The sequence below is a fragment of the Falco peregrinus genome, chromosome 3 (genome assembly GCF_023634155.1).
Source record: "Falco peregrinus isolate bFalPer1 chromosome 3, bFalPer1.pri, whole genome shotgun sequence".
Taxonomy (NCBI): domain Eukaryota; kingdom Metazoa; phylum Chordata; class Aves; order Falconiformes; family Falconidae; genus Falco; species Falco peregrinus.
In genome coordinates, this window is record NC_073723.1 from 112313972 (window position 1) to 112329432 (window position 15461).

Sequence of the window (15461 nt, forward strand, 5' to 3'; positions counted from 1 at the left end):
CTTATTTTCAAAGGGGTTCAGCTTCCTATCTCACTTCTGTTAGTTGTGTGATATAACTTGGCTACCTATGTATACATGCTTAGACTCACACACTTCCATTGCAGCGGTGCTTTAGTAACTATAGATGGAAAGAAATTGGAGACTCTTTCAAATTTGTCATTTTTCAGTAATTCTAGGTTTTACCACTAGATGGCTTCCCAGGATAGTGGATATAGCTCCAGACCTCCTGTTAACATGTGGGATTGGCTTAATTTTGGGACATTCTTAATCATATATATAGTCTTAAAAACAAGGTTCTTTCCAGCTCAACTGTGAGGACATCAGTGTGAGGTTTGACATTCTTGAGCATCTTTGGATGTTCCCAGGACTTTGTGGATTAGGTTATTTCTGATGGCTGCCACAACTCTAACTGTGCGTGAACTGCTCTCAGTTCACATGTGCATGTAGATCTTCCTCAGAAATACTTAATCAGTACAGCTGGAAACATAACGTACCTGCCTAATGCTTAACAGTGCAAACTGCCAAAAGCTGGGGACCTAGCTGCAATACACTTTGCCCTTTCTCCTGTTACAACACAGTTTAAAGTGCTATGGAGACCTTCTTGTGTTGCAACTATGCCCTCGCAACTGCACAAAAAGTCTTGGAAAAGGGGAGAAAAGAAACCACCCTTTGTTGTGAGCAAGCGAGGCTCCCTCCTGCATGCAGAGCCTGCCTTTTTTACTGCCCCACTGCTGAACGACCAGCTTTCAGCAATGCAGGCATCTTCCGGCTCGGGGAACCCACGAGTTGTCACGTTGTCCATAAAAACACGGCTCCGACGGTAGGGACGTCGCTCGCCATCAGCCGAGGCGACCTGGGGCTGCCAGAAGCGTTCCCCGTCCGCAGCAGCTGATCTCGGGCGAGCAGTTCGCTGCCAGAGCCCGGTAAGGCAGGGACGGTTCCCCCGGCCTGCGCCTTCGCCCTGCCCGTTGCTGGGAGCGCTGCCTCCCGGGCGGGGGGCGCCGCAGCCCCTTCCCCCGGCGCCGGGCGGGGGCTGCAGACGGCTCGGCCGCTCCAGCGCAGGGCCGCAGGCAGCCCCAGCGCCCCCCGGCCCCAGCGCAGCGCCGCAGGCAGCGCCCCCCGGCCCCAGCGCAGAGCCCCCCGGCCCGCAGGCAGCCCCAGCGCCCCCCGGCCCGCAGGCTGCGGCTCGGCAGCGCTGCACGCCTCAGCCTGCCTGCATGTGCGAGCTGGTGTGCGGTGGCTCCCGGATAGCGCTGGGGGAGGGGAGAGCAAAGCCAGCCACTCACAGAAACAGTAGTGAAATCTCCCCAACACTTTAACTGTCAATCAGGCTTAATGGGGTATAAAAACTCCCCAGCGCCGCGGCTGTGATAGGCAGAGAGCGCAATAGGGAGAAATGAGTAAGAGCCAGAGCTGAAATAGTGTACGGCATAATTCCTGCTCTGTGATCACAGATACTCCGAGTGAAAAAAAACAGGAGAGGGGGCAGAGAGAGGCGGTGATCAGCTCAACCTTTGCAACCGGCTCAGGACAAGACGTCTATAGATTTTTATAGATATTAAAACAAAAACAACAACCTTGCCCTGAATAGAGCCTTTCTTAAAAAGAAGGTCCTGGCAATTCTGTCTTATTTAAGCAATTTCCTGAGTCTAAGAATAGAAATGAGCTGCCTGGAAGGCACTGCAGGCTGAAATTTGGAGACATAGGCTGCTTTATTTTATTTTTCCAAATATAAAAGCCTTCCATGTGGATACTGGATTTTTATGTCAGTCTCTGAGGCGGAGGGATGTATGGTTACTTTTAATTTTACTTTTTTTTTTCTCTCTCTCTCTTGTAATTTTAAAAAACTGTCTTCCAGTAAAAAGCAAGGAAACCGTTTTACCTGCATGTGACAATCCCAGAGGACACAGATCAAGAAACGGGAGTGATTTGGTCTTCTGCACTACTTTACTCCTACCCCTATTTTTTTAGGGGGAGAGAAGGATTTTTCCAGCCTGAGAATCTTTTGCCCCCAAGTTTTGGAAGGGGCTTGAAGACTTGTCCCCCATCTGGGGGTGCATGAAGGGTATTGATTTTCTTTCTCTGTTAACTTGGTTTTGTGAAGGGTTGGAAGAAGATTTTGCCTTCCTGACGTGCCTGGAACAAGAGGATGATTTGGAAGTGGCTGGGCGCTTTGCTGCTTTTCCCAGTGCAGATGGTTTATTTGGTGGTGAAGGCTGCCGTGTGCATGGTGCTGCCGCCCAAGCTCCGCGACCTGTCCGGGGAGAGCGTGCTCATCACTGGAGGGGGCAGAGGCATTGGCCGCCATCTGGCCAGGGAGTTTGCTAAACGAGGAGCCAGAAAGGTGAGCATCAGCACGGAGGGGGAACGAGGGAGGAAGCTCCCACCTGCTGCTCTACGGGGGAGTCCTCCGACTCGGAGACTTAAAAGCCTTTTCCCTCGCCTACAGGTGGGATTGCTTTGAAAAGGTGAGAGGGGAGGAGGGGCGCTGATTTTGCAAAACCTTGGTGCGCCGAGCCATAACGCTGACTTAGGTTTCAGAAGTTGCCCACTCCTCCTTCCCGGCGTCCTGTCTCTCCCCATCTCCTCTGAGGAAATGTGACAGTGAGCAAGGGGGCCCCTCCCGAATGCTCCTCTGCTGACAAAGGAGAGGGTCTGCTCCAGCCTGGGTTTCCTGTGGCAGGGACGGGGGGGCTGTGTGACTCCCACCCGTGCGGCCAGTGCTCGCTTGCGTTCCTGTGTGCTGGGCTGCTTCTGGCAGTCCTGCTTGCTGGGACCGTGCGCAGGCAGAGGGGGCAGCTGACCGCCGGCTCCAGCCGCCCGGGCTGAGCACATCTCGAGCTCTCCGGCACAGCCAGACTGCCACAGCCATGGTGCCACCCCGCCGAGGGGGGCTTGGCTCGGGAGGGGGCAAATGGTGCGTGGGGACGGCTCTGGCTCTCCAGAAAGGGGGGAGAAGGGTCTTCCCCGACGGTCTTCCATTCACAAAATTAATTTCTTGTGCTTTCTAAAGTCCCTTGTGTTTTACTTTTGGCCAGCCCAGAGCTGTTCAAAGGTAAGATGAATGAGAGCCCAGCAAGGAAGAAAAGCACAACATGAGTAGGAGCTGTGAGGTTGTTTGCACTTTTCCTTTGGGAGAGAGGGAAAGAGGCTGAGAGACTGCTCTGTCTGCACAACCGCTTCCAGGCAGTGTAGTTGGTGTGTCCATTCAGCACAGGAACTGGTGGTTTACCTTGAAACGCTCTGTTTTCATACGTACAGGTGTCTCCCTATGTGGGAATCAGTCAGGAATACAAAAAACATGCTTAAAGATTTAAAGTGTTATCTCCCCCTTTATGGGTAATGAAAGGGAGGAATTCTGAAATTAAGACAGCTGCATAAATACTTCTCTGTGTGAGAAAGGATGAATGAGAGTAAATAGAGAATAAAGAAGAAAACACAGAATGAGAGGATATTTAAAGAAAAATTTGCATTTAGTTTGGGATAGTGTTTTGTCACTCTCTTCCACATGCATTACAGTTTTCTCTGTGTGGTGTGGAGCTATTCTGGCATACAACTTTGAGGTGTAAAATATGTCAGCATTGAACTTTGATGTTTGTGTATGTTTGTGTTTAAACATCATGTTGGGATTTACAAATTCTTGGAGACAGAGCAAACAAGTTGACTGACCTTTGGACCCAAGCAATTTGCTGCAAGTGTATTTATGTTATCTGTTAGAATACCATGCTGCATTATTTATTTCTTTAGTCCGGCTGGTTGCTATGCTAAGCTCTGGTATTGAAGTACCACCATTTCTAGGGCTTGCTCAAGAAGAGCTGCTTAGCTGCAGCTGAGCTAGAGGCTGAACAATGGCAGTCAGCCCTAATGAACCAGGTGACATGGGCTGAAAGGAGAGAGCACTGTGTAAGATACAGAGCTGAGCATGGCACTACTGTGAACAGATATAGACTGTAGTTAATTTGTGTGTTTTATCTATAAAATCTCTACATATCTTAAAAGGAAAGAATAAATGGGAATGATTGTTGGGAACCGTTGTACCTGCCTCATGTGATATTGTGAAATGCTGTGTGGTTGTTAGTTATGTTTAGAACTTTGGGGGCAGGGTTTGCCTTATGGGTTGTTTTCATGTCTGTCATCAAGGTGTTTCAGTTTTTGCTTTTACTGAATTTGAATTAGGTTCTTTTTTCAGTTATATCGTGGCTGTCCAGTGAGTCAGGTATGGCACTCAGCAAGTTTTGAAGTGGCACTGCCTTTTTGCCTTTGGTAGTGGCACGTTTTCCCTGCACCACTAACACAGGCTTATCCTTTTCTTCCTTAACATTTTTAATGACAATTTTACCTAGATGCGGTAGTTTCCATTCCCTTTGCTCCAAGGTTTCATTTTTTTTTTTCTGCCTTCTGTGCTCAACCCTAACTTGGTGAATTTAATGCAGTCTCCATGTAGAATGCAAGACCTCTGTTTGGCACTACTCTTCAATTTTACGCTTTGCCTTAGATGATTAAAAAGAAACGAAGTCTTGAAGTGGCTGGCAAGTTGTCTTTCAATAAGGCTTCTGAAAATTAACTATTCTATTTTTGTTGTGACTTCTTATGCCATTAACTGTTCTACAATTACATGCAAAGCTTGAATTATTGATTATAATTAATAATTCGTAACAGATTCTGCTTATCAGATGGTGTAGTCACAATATTCCAAGTATAGAAATACGCTTCCACCGCAGGCGTGAAATTCTGAGGCCAAGCACAGTGATACATAGAGATAAATGGAAACAGTAACATATAGATTCAGATTCTAATAATGGGTGTGCAGTGCATCTTGAAAAAGTCGTCACAGCGCTTGCGCACACAGACATAGTGGCGGAGTTTTGGAGGTAGGCGGCGATATATAACCATATTTTTGAGATTAGAATCTTCTGAAAGATAGGTTAGTTGAGGCTGTTAGCATATGAAATTTCCTCTGATAATTACGCTGGACTGGATTTCATCTTACATTACCTCAGAGGCTGGCTTTGTTAATCACAAATGAGATGTATCTGAGCGGTTTTCGCATAAGGCGACAAGTGTCGTATCTCATTAAGATTACAAATTGTTACATAGGCAACCTTTTTACTGTAAAATTTGATCTTGCATTTAAAGCTATGGAGACGGCAAGAAATACATCAAAAAAAAGGGGTTATATAAATGGGGATACAGTGTCTTCTGCTTGATAGATGAGCATGGACACTGAAATTCTCAATGGAAGTCTCTTGAGCATGATCACATAAATCCATCCTGGTTCCCATTCTCAGCTTCCATTCCTTTGAGTCCGTTGCTCTGCCATTGTGCTTCAGGTATGACTTAGAAGGATAAATGTCTAGGAGACGTTTCTTTCTAAGTTGATGTTTCTTTTCTCATGGTTGTTCATTGGCCTGTCTGATGAAGTGGCCAAGAAGGGGACAAAGCACTGTCAGCTGTGTTTTCAGTTTCAGAAGTGTGTATCTTCTGGCTTTTCAATCGAAACTACTGGCAACTTTTAGGCAATGAGAGACTTTAATCATCAGGTCGTTCCTGTTCAGGTGTATACTAAGAGATCAAAGGATCCATACTCCATTTTTATCTTTGGGTAGAAGTTTTCAAAAGCTACTTGGTCATGGGAGGCACTGTGTATTTAAATGCTTCCCGTAACACTTCTGGGAAAAACCAAAAGCATGTCAATTTGCTGTATACAGAGAAAGAGTGGTTTACAAATGATCCAGGACATGTTAGTGTTACTATGAGGGATGAATAACACTGAATTTTCTCCGGAAGCACTCAAGTATTGTAATTCAGCTTTCATGCTGTTCCCTGGAGATGTGTCCAGATTCAGAAGTGCTGGCTGAGGAGTTACTTTGCTGCGGCTGAATTGCTGGAGAAACATACGTTTTTGCTTTCGGTTCCTTCTTGGTTGCTTGCAGAATTCAAAATTGTCACTATTGCTGGCTTTAACTCTTGAGAATTTTGACTACACCTTAAAAGTATTTGACCACGACAGCATCACCTCTGCCTCAGTCTCACACATTGGTAGCTTTGTTAAGGGTCTTAGCTTTTGATATTCTGTGGTTAGCCAGAATGGCAGAGTATATCTGCGTTAATGAAACGGGAGAAGGAGAGATTTTTATGAGTTTATGATTTAATGCCTATGAAATAAAAATCCGCTTCCAAAGCCTAATGGTGTTTTGCAAAGGATATACTGTATAAGCAAGGTAATATTGGGAAGACTGGCCCCTTTGAACAATATTTCTTGTGTGGAAGAACAGCCCTCTGCAGATGTGAGTAGTCAGGGGGATGCAGAGGCTGAATGGGTTCATTCACTGGTGGTTAGAATTGGAAAACTCTTCTGGTTTCCTCTGAGCCATTTGCTTTTCCTACAACATTTTCTGTTATAGTGCCTTTGCCAGAGAGTTGTCAGCCCTGGTTTTGATGATCTCTAGTGATGAAGTATTGATTCATATGTCTTTTGCATGTCATTTATATGTCTTGCTGTTTGTTAAGTTTTGTTTTAGGGAGTTTCCTTGATGTCTAAAATTTTTCCTTGTAATTTTAATTTACTTTGTTCATGTATTATTTAATGTAGTGTGTGACTGAACAGGAAAGAGATGTTTGGTTTTTAGGTGTTCAGGATTATTAAGTGTCACCAAAAGCTAACAGAAATAACTGAAAAAGGTATGGTTATAGGACAGAAACAGATTCCCCAACTATAGTATGTATTTTAGTATTTGATCTTGTTTGACGGTAACTTTGGAAGAGTTTCTTAGGCCTTCCCTGTTGGGAAACTAATCAAAAGCCTTTGATTTTCATTAGGTTTTTTATTAATGCTGAGGGTTCTGGGCTCAGAGATCAGTGGTATCTTCAGTAGCTTATCTACAAGGGATCTTATGCAGAAGTGCTTTTCTGCTGTTTCTTTGTGGTCATTTCTGTAATCTCAGTTTCTTTCAAAGTATGTGTATTTTATCCTCCTATTTTGCTCCCTCCCAGCTGTGATATGTTTGCTATTTTGGTAACAGTAGCTTTCGATGAATGAACAAGAGGGCTTCTAGGGATGCTTTGGCATGAGAGATGTCTCCAAAATACCAGATGGGTTAGGGGTAGCCCCGGCCTTGTCTTAAGTGTGACAGCACTGCAGAGAAGAGTTGAACAATTCCTGTTAACCTCATTAAAGAGTTTTTCACATTCATCACTGTGCAAGAAATGACCTCGTAAACACACTGAAAGATCTCTCCTTTCACTGTTCTGTCCTCTGAACGTTCACGTCCCATGTGCAGGAGACTGTGCCCCTCAAAGGGTTTGCATGCTTGCGCAGCAGGCGAGGTAAACAGTCTGGAATATCAGGACAGACAAGAGCCCTTACTAGATGGCAAGGAGCTAGTATCACCAACAAAAACAAGAAACGGAAACTTTGCTCTTGCATGGAATGTACTGCTTGATAGCCATGACCTCGCTCTGTCAGCACTGGAGTCTAGCCAGTTATGTCTGCGAGTCACCTTTAGCAGGATGGCAATGTGATGGACAGCTGCAGAATGCCGCAAATGCAATAATATGGTGATTATTATGGGACAGTGAACAACAAAAAAATGGAAATTAATGCTAATCTCGTGAAGCAAGGGCAAAATACTGAGGCTGATGCTGAAAGTCATCCAGAGCTGCAACTGTTTTTAAGGTGTAGGACAAACGGTTAGTATCTCATGGATTTCAGTAAGAGTTCTGAATCTAAAAGTTCTCCTAAAATATTGGTCATGCTCAAACATTTGTCTCCGATTTCACTTTCAGAACATGTAGAACACTCTTACTAAACTGTATTTGAGAGTTAGCTCTTGCCTAAAGGACCTGACATCAGATTCTTAACACACAGGAATTTTAATCTGCCATAGGCTTCCATCCAGATGGATGGTGTTCCAAACCTGAAAATGTTTCTTTTGTCATGTACAAAGGCGTGTAATTTCTGATAATGTGCTGGAGGAGTGGGGAAGGGATGAGATAGCATACCTAAAGTAAACTCGGTAAGTCCTTCTGCTTGCTGTCTGTCAGGTTGTAAATCCACCGCAGCTTGGCCTATCATCGAGAAGATCCTTGTATTCTGCCAGTAATAACTGATTTCTGACATGTATCTTGCAATTCAGTCTGAGTTCAGAACATGAATACAGCTGATCTGGCCACCCCAGAGGAGATTAGATGTAAGGAAAAGAACTGTTTTAAAATTACATAATGTCAGAGCTGAGAGGAACTGGTTTTCCATAAATATGATTAATCATCATCTACTTGTTTTTAACAGGCACCATGATTTGACATAATGAAACCAGAAGGCCTTTAAAATTATGTTTATAAAAGAAATGGACACAGTTCTGACGTACTCAATGCAAATGCAGTACGCAAATGTACTGCACAAGCAGATGTTGAGTCAGCCTTGTGTATAATAATTTTAAAAAGGCTCTGTAAAATTTACGTATGTATTTTTACATTCCAGTACTAAGACAATGTTGTCAAGGGAGCATCTGTCCACTTCCAGAATGCTTTTTATGCCCTGTGGAGATACCAGAATGACATATAGACTTACACTTCATGTATCTACCGGATTTTTCTGTAGTAATTTAGAAATGGAAATAAGTAACTAGCCTTTTTGAAAAAAGACTTTGACCTGTCTCAAAGTGAAAAAGATCACGTAAGCCAAAAGGAAATTTTGCATTTTCTATGTTATAGATATTTTAGTATAATGAGAAGATTTACCAATAGTGTAAATATCAGGTTCTAGGTAATTTTTCTCTCCTGTTGGCTGTGGTTGAAAAAAACCAAACCACCACCATAGGAACTGAACAGTTTCAGGCATATTTTTAGTGATAGTTACTTTAATCTTACTTAAATTTAAGCACTTAATCTTACAACGAACTATTAGAGTGTGTCATAACTTACCAGTAATAAGAAGTATGTGAAAAGAATTGGGGTGTGAATGTTCTTCCATGTCATGCAAAATAATATATTAATTTGGAACTTTTGGTAAACTGTGAGAGCACAGATTTGATTGAGTCGCTTTATGGTCTGTGGAAAGGCTTTCTTTCTATAAAGATTATATACTGACAGCAGCTTTATTTAATGGTTTCCTCTTGGCAGTTCACTTCCTTGTTGTTTGAAGTTAAGGATGGGCAGAAGAACCCTCGCTTCAAGTCCCAGGCTTCAATGGCATTAAGCCTGCTATGTGTGCTAGTGCCAAGGCCACAGTTTGGATAACATGCTGAATAAGTGTCTCTGGTTGGCAAGCACAGCCAGAATTTATCAGATATCAGATCTGTTGATGCTGCTTCACAGACATTCTGGCTGGAGCTGTTTTAGCTTATAATTTAGAACATACCTGTCTTTTGTTACTGGGTGTGTTGTAAGGAGAATAAATAATGTTGGCAAGAAGTGGAACTTGCAGAGTAACAGGCTTGTCATCTCGCATCAGGATAGAGTGATGTCATGTGAAAATATTATCCCAGTGCAACCATGCTGTGTTGGCCCACCAAAAAATCCAGCACTTAAAATGCTTAAGAACTGGCATCAAGACAGTTATATGAGGCTTTCCACAAAATACAAGGGCCATGTCAATGCTGTAAGAAGTCTTGACATTTTAAAGGTGAGGTTATATATAAATGTTGTTGTGGTGCCTCAGAAATCAAATCATGCACCAGAAATTATTTAGCATAAAGATGCTAAATGTGCTGTATAAGGACAACAGAAAAAGACAATACCTACCTCAGGGTTTACATTGTAGATATAAACCAAAAAACAACAGCTGAATAGAGACACAGAAGTCTGTACTGATGGTGATTGTAAAGCAAGTGATTTCAGCACCACTCGTTTAGCCATTTTCAAGTTTTTGGAAAGGCATCGCAGCAACAGAGATTTTAAGGTGGGATTTGAAGAGCTACAATAAAGAGTTTAGGGGAATGTTTACAAAGGTGCAGACAGTGTAGTAGAAAACCCAAAGTTTGGGTTTTTTTGTTTTTTTTTTAATTAATGCTGGTAGGTAAAGGCTGCAATAGGAGATCTGATGCTAAATGAAAGGTCTGCGTTAACATGGGGATAGCAGCCTTGAAAGTGAATACAGAAGCTTTGATATGGAAAGCTTGAAGAGGAGTCAGTGAAATTCAAAATGAGAGTTGACTTGGTCAAAGTAGTAGACTAGGGATCTTATCCTGAGCAGGGGGGGTGGACCAGATGACCTCCAGAGGTCCTGTCCAGCCTCAACCCTTCTGTGATTCTGTAATCTTGGTCTTACTTGTACCAAAGAAAGGATTCAGAAGGCTGCTTTTCAACATTTCTTTGGTCTGTGATGTTTCACCTTACTTATCTGAAGTGATTCATCCCTATTTTATTTGCACGGTTTCATCACCTACTGTGACCTGTAAATGTGCTGCTGTGTATTTCTGTTGCATTTCTGTCATGAGTCTGGCACAGGCTAGGAAAAAGTTGTCTCAGATTTGTAGAACTATTTCCATCTGAAGCATTGATAAATATACTACTGCATTATAAAATTAATTAAACGTGCTGTTGAGCTAATCTCTGATTAGTTTGGCACAGCAATTTGCTTTAAGAATGACCATAAGCCCTACATACATTTTTAAGCATTCTGACTAAAAAGGTTAGAAGGAATCAAAGATTTTTTTTACAGTGTATTTTTGTGTTGTTTTTTTTTTACCCTGCTGTGGAAACCTCTCTTGATAGGGTGATACTATGCAGTGGATAGTAAAAATATGAAGGAAGAGCTTGGAAAACTCTGAATAGACTCTGAATGACATTCCTCAAACAGAACAGCAACGTTCAAAGGGAACATACACAAAGTAAGTACATCAAGATCTAGCTGGTTTTACATCATATTACCATAGCCAAGACCAGGAACTTAGCCTTACTGTAACCTGAGAGGTATGAAAGTATTATAACAACTTTTCCAAGAAAAGAAGTAGGACAAATAAATGATGATGAACTCCACAGTAGTAGTCAGTTAATTCTACAGGAACTGTGGGGAAAAGCAAAAGAGACAACAGTTCTCTCTATTTCTTTCCCATAAAATTGGATAAGTGTGCAGAAATTCTGTCTCCTTCTGGACAGTTTGGAAATGTCAGGTAATTGTTATTGATTCTGAGCATTTGTTTTAAAATCCATTAACAAATGTCTGTTACATTTAAAGTTAATTTTTCACTTTGATTTCTGGACTGAATTGAAGATAAAAATCCAAAACCATTGCTTCCTTAAGGTATTATGTAAGAAAGGGAGACTGGAAAGCAAAAATCTTGAAGACGGAGAACAACAGCCTCAGAGCTGGCCACCGAGAGAGAACAAACTCTGGAGTTTTTAAACCTGTGTGCTTATCAGGAATAGAAAGCAGAAATTATTAGATCTTTTTAGCTGGGTCCAGACTCTGTTCTTCAAAGCATCATGTCAACATGCTGAAGAGTTGAACAAGTCAGACCCAGGCACTGCCAGATCCATTGGCTGATAACACTGACGCCAGTAGAAAAGGGTCAAATACATGTTGTTTGACCTTTATCCCAGTAGGGATTAAATTGATTCTAATTAATAGACTCGGGAACGGATGGTACCTTGGTACTTGGTAGAGTTTGTAACTAATTTAGATTGTTCATCCTATTAGCTCAGCCACAAACCATGCATAATTACAAAAGGATTTTGTGGACAGCCACCCTTATGTTGCCACCTTCTTAATTACAGTTTATTGAATACAGTGCTACAGAGCTTACTTGTTTTGATTAACATAGGGATTTCTGTTGTCCAAACACTGCCTGAGCAAATGTGTCAGTGCTCCACTTTTGGCAATAAAATAGTGTTTGAAAGCATAAATTCAGCTCTGTTAAAATCAGTTACTCTTTACGTATGTAACTAGGGGATAAATCCGTCTCTCTGTATGTAATCAGTGGCAATTGTACCTCTGAGTACACTTAAACAACATAAAATTATACATATTTTGAGGAGTTATAAAAACGATACCTGTAAAGATTCTGGGTTGTGATTATCCTGTAGTATGACATAGTTTTAGCCATGGGTTAGAAGTCTGTGTGGAGGTGGGGTGGCAGTTGGTATGACCTGGCTAATATATTTCATCCCTTATCTAAGTGAAACAGCCATTTAGGTGCAAATGGAGTTCAAGCTTGACTTCTCATTCAGTCGGTGTTTCTCCTCTTGGTCATCACAGGTACTGGCTTACACCAGTTGTACCAACAGGTAGCGTTTGTCTTGGGTATGACCTCTTTCCCCCTAAGTCCTGGACTGAAACTGCTAGCTAAGTTTCTGAGTGCTGACTTGTATCAGGATGTAGAAACTTCAGCCACTGAATAAAATCTTATTTCAGTGTTTCTTAGAAGCTTCACTGGGTGGCAAATGTGTCCTGTATAGCTAGGCCTACTTTAACAAATCGGGAGTTACCACTCAAAAAAAGCATGATGTTCTATATACAAGTGGGGTTTTGTTCTGTTTGCCCTTTGAATCACTGGGTAAACACAAGTTACACTTTCAAGATTTTCTTCATATCTGAGGAGTGGACAAACTTGCAACACTTTAACTGAAAGCAGAAACTGTTAGATAATCTTTTAACTGGGCGTTAAGAAAAACCTCAAATATACTAGGCTTAAAATAAATTAATGGGAGCGGAAGATGTTGTTGTAAAGACATTGTGCAGTTCACCTTTCCATGCCCTTAAAAAGAATAGATCGACAATAACAGTGGAAAATCAGATAATTTCTACACGAAGATTAAATTAGTGTTAGTCTTAGATCTGTCATTTTAATCTCCTTGCTAGCAGTAAACAGATGCCTTGTCTCCCTGATCAGTGCGTTCGTGGGGTGAGACTTGGCTGGGGTAGTTTGGAGAGGGAATGGGAAATCCTGACATCCACTTTCAGCAGCTTGGCTTTATGTTGACTACAGACTCCAATGCCCTGTGCCCTACCTCCTAAAAAAATCATTACCAGTGAGAACAAAACTCAGCTCACTGCCTTAAAGAGAAGAGGTCATGCTTCCAAGCTGAATATTAAAGCCAGCCAGCTGGTACAAGTGCTTCTTTCCCCAAGTGGTAATAGAACAGGGCTGGCTCTGAGCTGTCAGAAATGATGTAAGAACATTTCCAAGACTCTTGGGAAGCGCAGGAGTCCTGTCTCACTGAACAGAGTTGTTTGATTTTGGATTTTGAGATATGCTGATTGTGCAATGTTGTAGAGTGTTCTTTGTGTTGCTTGTTATTTGATTTTAATCCAGGCCCCTTAGAGACTATTGTCTGTGTGGTGTTTATATTTGAATGTGTGCTTTATGAAAGCAAGAGGTTTGCCTCTTTAAAAGCAAAACGTTTCGCTGTCAAAGGGGTTTTTCAGGGTTTCATTTCCCTAGATGATGATGTGTAACTGTTGCAGATTGCTCTATGACACCTTTTATGCTGTAAGGACCTGTGTGTGTGCATGCACACGTGTGTGTACGTGTGTGTGTAGTAAGAGTGTGCACGTAGTGATCTGGCACCTTGCATCTCCTTTGCAGCCCGGAGTTCATCAGTGGGTCAGCCAAGCTGCTAATGACATCCCTACACTTGTTTACTGCTCACACAGAGGAAGTGCTGTGCTGATGGGTTTGACCGCTGCCATTATCTTATTTCAGTCCAGCATTTTTGCAAAATTAGACATTTAGAAAAGCATCTTCTATAAAGTGAGTTTACTTTCTCTTCCTGATGGATATAAAAGGGAAAATAAAGGAGAGAAAATTCTTAACCATTGAAATTCTGTTACAAGAACAGTATTTCATGTCGTCATTGAAATTGTTATAAAGCAACTAAATAATCAGAATGCTGGTTATAGATTGCAAAAAGATCCATCTCAAAGGGAGTCAATGTAACTGGGATGAACTATTCTGAAGGCAGAATGGCTGCTTTAGCTAGTAGAGTCAATAAAACCAGTTAAAATACTTCTGGTTTGTCTTTGAGTTACAGAATTAGGCCAAGTGGTGTTACTTGTTTCAAGATCTAGGCTTCTAAGTGCAGTTTTGACGCTGACAATACATCACAGGTTTCCCACTGACACACGTGGAGATTGCTGTTAGTCATCGCTCCTGCAAATCACGTCAGTCAGGTCAATTGGTTTTGGTTTTTTGTGTACCTATAGATATTTTTCAGTGGAAGTAAAGACTGTTCTGCAGTGAATGCAAGTCAGCCAAAAATAGGCCTGCTTTTTAGGGCTAAATTTCACACATTTCCTAGTGGTTTACACATCCCCAGTGCTCTGCAGTCTACTGATAGGTAGAAAACCCTTATGGCATTGAGCTGTGCTTGTTACCAGCTTTGAGCAGTAAGGAATTATTGTGCCTCAAGATTGTATTACTGCCCCTTCGGCTTACTGACCAGGTTACTTTACATAGTTTATTTTACTGGAAAGTAAAGCTTATCTCATGTTCTGTGATAGCTTAATTGATTTTATGACCATGTTCAAGTGAATTAACTTCATTTTGCATTGCAGCGGCCTAAAAAGCATGCACACAATAGATGATCATATCCAAAGGGTGATAACTTCCAAGGGAGCTGTAAGTTATTAATATGCTGGAGCTTGATTTGTGATTGCCTGACCAGCACCTGTAGTTTCAATAAGTATCATTGTAGCAGAATCTGATTAGAATTGCTTTGATAATTTCTGGATAAAAGTAATGATCATAACTTTTGTTTCTACATTTACATGTCACTTTATTTAACTGAAGCTGGACTGGTTTTCACAATTTCTATAAGCAGAGTAGCTACTTCATCTTTACAGCATATTGAAAAATTGGATAATTGGTGAAAGACCCTTTTTAGCCATGCTGTACCCCTTTGGGGGTTGCATGCTCTAGGAGCTTATAATCCTCCAATTCTGTCCTCCTTGGACTTAATAGGCTGTGAGAGTTAAATATGTCCTGAAAACATTGTCATTTGTACAACAGATGAATAGATTTTAGAAATTCTGCCCTGTTGCATAGCAACAGCGGCCATTAAAAAATAACATTTTGAAATGTACACAGAAAGATAGGAAACCAGTTAAGCATTTAAATATCAAAGCTTTCTTCAAAGCATTACCCTTTATTTCTTTGACTAAAATACTTGTAAGAAAAGCTCCTTTTGACAGCTTTTAGATGATTTTCAATTGGTAGCAATTCTTTTTCTGGAGGCAAAGGAAGCTTGTAGTGGAGCTGGTCTCGAGCTGTTGCTAGTGTTCAGTTTATATATGAATTTAATGTAGGCTATTTTAACTCCCAATACTTCTCCAGTAGCCTCATGGGAGACCTTATTTTTTCAGTCAAGAGCTGCATCATATTATGCACGTGGATGATCTAGAGCATATTTTAGGGCTTTCTGGAGGGTAGTTTATAATGACAGTGTTAGAAACATTATTCATCCTTAGCTTTCCGTGCCTGGTTTTGTTGCAAGGCTTTTTCTAGTTTAACATACTTAAACAC

At 41.7% G+C, this 15461-nt stretch overlaps 1 protein-coding gene across 3 annotated transcripts in view; it reads left to right on the plus strand.

The window, feature by feature from the left end:
• Positions 1–1356: 1356 nt before the first annotated feature.
• DHRS3 (dehydrogenase/reductase 3) overlaps positions 1357–15461 on the plus strand; it is a 30326-nt gene continuing 16221 nt past the window's right edge. The window contains exons 1-2 of one of the 3 annotated variants that reach the window (XM_055800139.1): positions 1407–1423; positions 2105–2344. In XM_055800139.1, the coding sequence (XP_055656114.1) occupies positions 2150–2344 (195 nt within the window). In that variant the 5' untranslated portion in view covers positions 1407–1423; positions 2105–2149. Of the gene's footprint in view, positions 2345–2373; positions 2469–15461 lie in introns of those variants that run through there. The other 2 variants (XM_055800138.1, XM_055800140.1) reach the window with 2 other exon arrangements.